This window comes from Sorghum bicolor, chromosome 9 (assembly GCF_000003195.3).
Source record: "Sorghum bicolor cultivar BTx623 chromosome 9, Sorghum_bicolor_NCBIv3, whole genome shotgun sequence".
Lineage (NCBI taxonomy): Eukaryota > Viridiplantae > Streptophyta > Magnoliopsida > Poales > Poaceae > Sorghum > Sorghum bicolor.
The window spans coordinates 41,659,955-41,662,777 of record NC_012878.2 but is presented as its reverse complement, the minus strand read 5'-3'; the positions used below and the strand labels follow the sequence as shown (position 1 = coordinate 41,662,777).

The 2,823-nt window shown below is 44.6% G+C and overlaps 1 protein-coding gene across 1 annotated transcript; it reads left to right on the top strand.

The window, feature by feature from the left end:
- LOC110430446 lies at nt 242–1,822 on the top strand. The gene is made up of 2 exons (XM_021448127.1): nt 242–874; nt 1,502–1,822. Exons 1-2 carry the CDS (start codon nt 242–244, stop codon nt 1,820–1,822), a joined length of 954 nt encoding a protein of 317 aa, XP_021303802.1.

The following is a 2,823-nucleotide window of genomic DNA, read 5'->3' as shown; positions in this document are numbered from 1 at the left end:
GCTTTAGTGTTTAGCCTTGTACTTATTTGTATAGGTGGCTTGCATAGCTTAGTTGTGCTAGTGCTAGATTTGCTTCGCCATTTGTTTTACTAACTCACTTGCTTAGTGAAGTTTGTAGAAATTTTAAATAGGCTATTCCCCCCCTCTAGCCATTTGGACCTTTCAATGCCGAGCTGCTGACGCAAAGCACGTACGAAAAATGTTTCATGAAGTGATCTTTCCTTGGTTCGGAACACCCAGGATGGTTGTGAGTGATGGAGGATCACACTTCATTGACAGAACATTCAGAAACTTCCTGCGTGAGCTTGGAGCAAAGCACAACATAGCTACCCCGTACCACCCTCAAACAAGCGGTCAAGCGGAAACCTCAAACAAGCAAATCAAGAACATCCTGCAGAAAACAGTCAACGAAATGGGGAAGGGTTGGAAGAGCAAGTTACCAGATGCCCTCTGGGCATATCGGACGGCCTATAAAACCCCCATAGGCATGTCACCATTCCAGATGGTATATGGCAAAGCATGCCATCTCCCGGTTGAGCTCGAGCACCGAGCTTACTGGGCGATCAAGAACTGGAATATGGACTTCAAGCTAGCTGGCAGGAACCGACAGAAACAGATAACTGAGCTTGAAGAATGGCGAGAAAAAGCTTACCACAGTGCCAAGATATACAAGGAAAGAACAAAGAAATGGCACGATCACCGAATCAAACCCAAGGAATTTAGAAAAGACGACCGCGTTCTACTCTTCAACTCCAAGGTACGACTTTTCGGTGCAGGAAAACTTCGGAGCAAGTGGAAAGGACCATACACCGTCATCGAGACCTCCGAGCATGGTGCGATCACCATAGCAGATGACGAAGGTAATATCACTAAGGTAAATGGTCGACGCTTAAAAGTTTTCCTCGAACCCAATTTTGAAAAGGAAATTGAAACAATACATTTGATTAATTGGGTTTAAATTGTAATAATAATAATAATAATAATAATAATAATAATAATAATAATAATAATAATAATAATAATAATAATAATAATAATAATAATAATAATAATATAAATAAAATATTTCAATTAATTCTGCTTAGTTTTGAATTACCAAAAATAAAAATATGATTTCTAAAAAGGATCTTTAGTTTTTAGCTTTTACCTTTCAATAAAACCCGTGTTTCTCTAAAAAATATCTAGGAAGCGTAGTAAAACGTAGGCAGATTCAAAATTTGAAAAGTGGGACGAGCGCGCACGCCAAAATTCAGGGCCAACAGACGTGCCCAGGGGTCGGCCGCCCTTGGCCTGACACGTCTGCGGCCCGATCTTTTCCAGCGTCTATCTCTTCGTCATCCCTATCCTTATCTGCATGCAAATTCAAATTTGCCGCTCGTGATCTCGCCAGGGAGGACCTTCTTCCTATTTAAACACCCCCTAACCTCTCTCTAAGCCATAGCCATTAGTGCTTTCCAAGTTTACATCTTCACAAACCACCTCTATCAAGAGTAGCGCTTAGGGAATGGGTAGCCACGCGCTAGCGCTGTTCGTGGAGTCGGGAGGATCCTTCGACGCCGAAGGAGAATTCTCTGAGGCGAACATGAGGGAGGCGTTCGGTGTGGAAGGAGAGATGCTCACGTACCCTCTTGCCATCATGCCCCCGTCAAGCATCACGAGCGAAGGAATGAGCCTGCGTTCCACGGCTCGCACGAAGGTGGCGGCGCACAAGACGGCGGCACCGAGGAAGACGGCGCGCGACGATGCGCCGCCGATGACGGCGAACAAGAAGAAGGCGCCTGTAGATCCATATGTTGTAACGCCTTCGATCCATATGTTGTAACGCCTTCGGGCAGTTTAGACTCTAGGTTCTTGTCTTCGGGATCCACTGCGCGCTCCGACCCGTCCTACACCGTGGTGGGAATTAGAAAATCCGGTGGAGGATGCGGGAAGGGCCTCATGCGTAAGCCGCCGCTCGCGCCACCCGCACCTGCGCCCGCGCCAAAGACAGCCGCGACCACCTCGTCCGCCCCCTTGCATATCAAACGCGCAAACCCCGCTACAGGGGGGCGATCAAACCGGCTGCCAAGTGACTCTAATCTGCCTTCTGCTGCCCCTCACGTCCCAAAACGCAAGCGCGAAAATCCCATCCTTAGGGGGCAGCCACACGGATTTCTTAGCGATTCAGATAATGAGTCGAAACGGAAAAGCACGCGCACTATCGCCGCGCTTAGGACTTCTGTGCGGTCACTACGTGGTGTAGTGGTAGAGCTTAAAGGCGGACTAGCTAACACCCGCCTGAAATATATAGAACTTAAGGACGACTTAGCCGCTGTACAATTCGGTCTAACCAACCGGCTTGTCAAGGTGGCTCGGGCTGCGGGTGTAGAGCATGTTCTAGACACAAACCGCATCTAGTTTAATTTTGCTTAGCCGAGTTATTTATTTTCCCTTTTATTCAGATTTCCTTCATTTACTTTGTAATCAATGTCTCGACTTATATTGAATAATAAAGAAGTCCTTTGTTCGAATTATTTTGTCTCCACTTGTTTTTGTATTATTTTTGTCTACTTGAGAAAAATCAAAGAATAGGTACAAAAACAAGTGTGGGGGAGGAATCGCCATCAAGGTAATCTTACATAGAAAAAATTTCAGAATTATTTTTATTCCTCCTATAACAATTTAAATCTGATTTATATGATAAAAATATTGCTAATAAAATAAAAAGATAAAAAAATAAATGAATACTCCATTTCCTTTCTGCCTTTGAAATTAAACATGCATACTCTTTATTCCTCGCCAAAAGCCTACCATTTATGAGCAACTTTTTATAAGGACCCCATT

Coding starts and splice junctions, on each gene's coding strand:
- LOC110430446 (XM_021448127.1), top strand. CDS start 242: ATGGTTGTGAGTGATGGAGGATCACACTTCATTGACAGAACATTCAGA. Junction 875..1,501: donor ACGAAGGTAATATCACTAAG/GTAAATGGTCGA, acceptor AGTAGCGCTTAG/GGAATGGGTAGCCACGCGCT.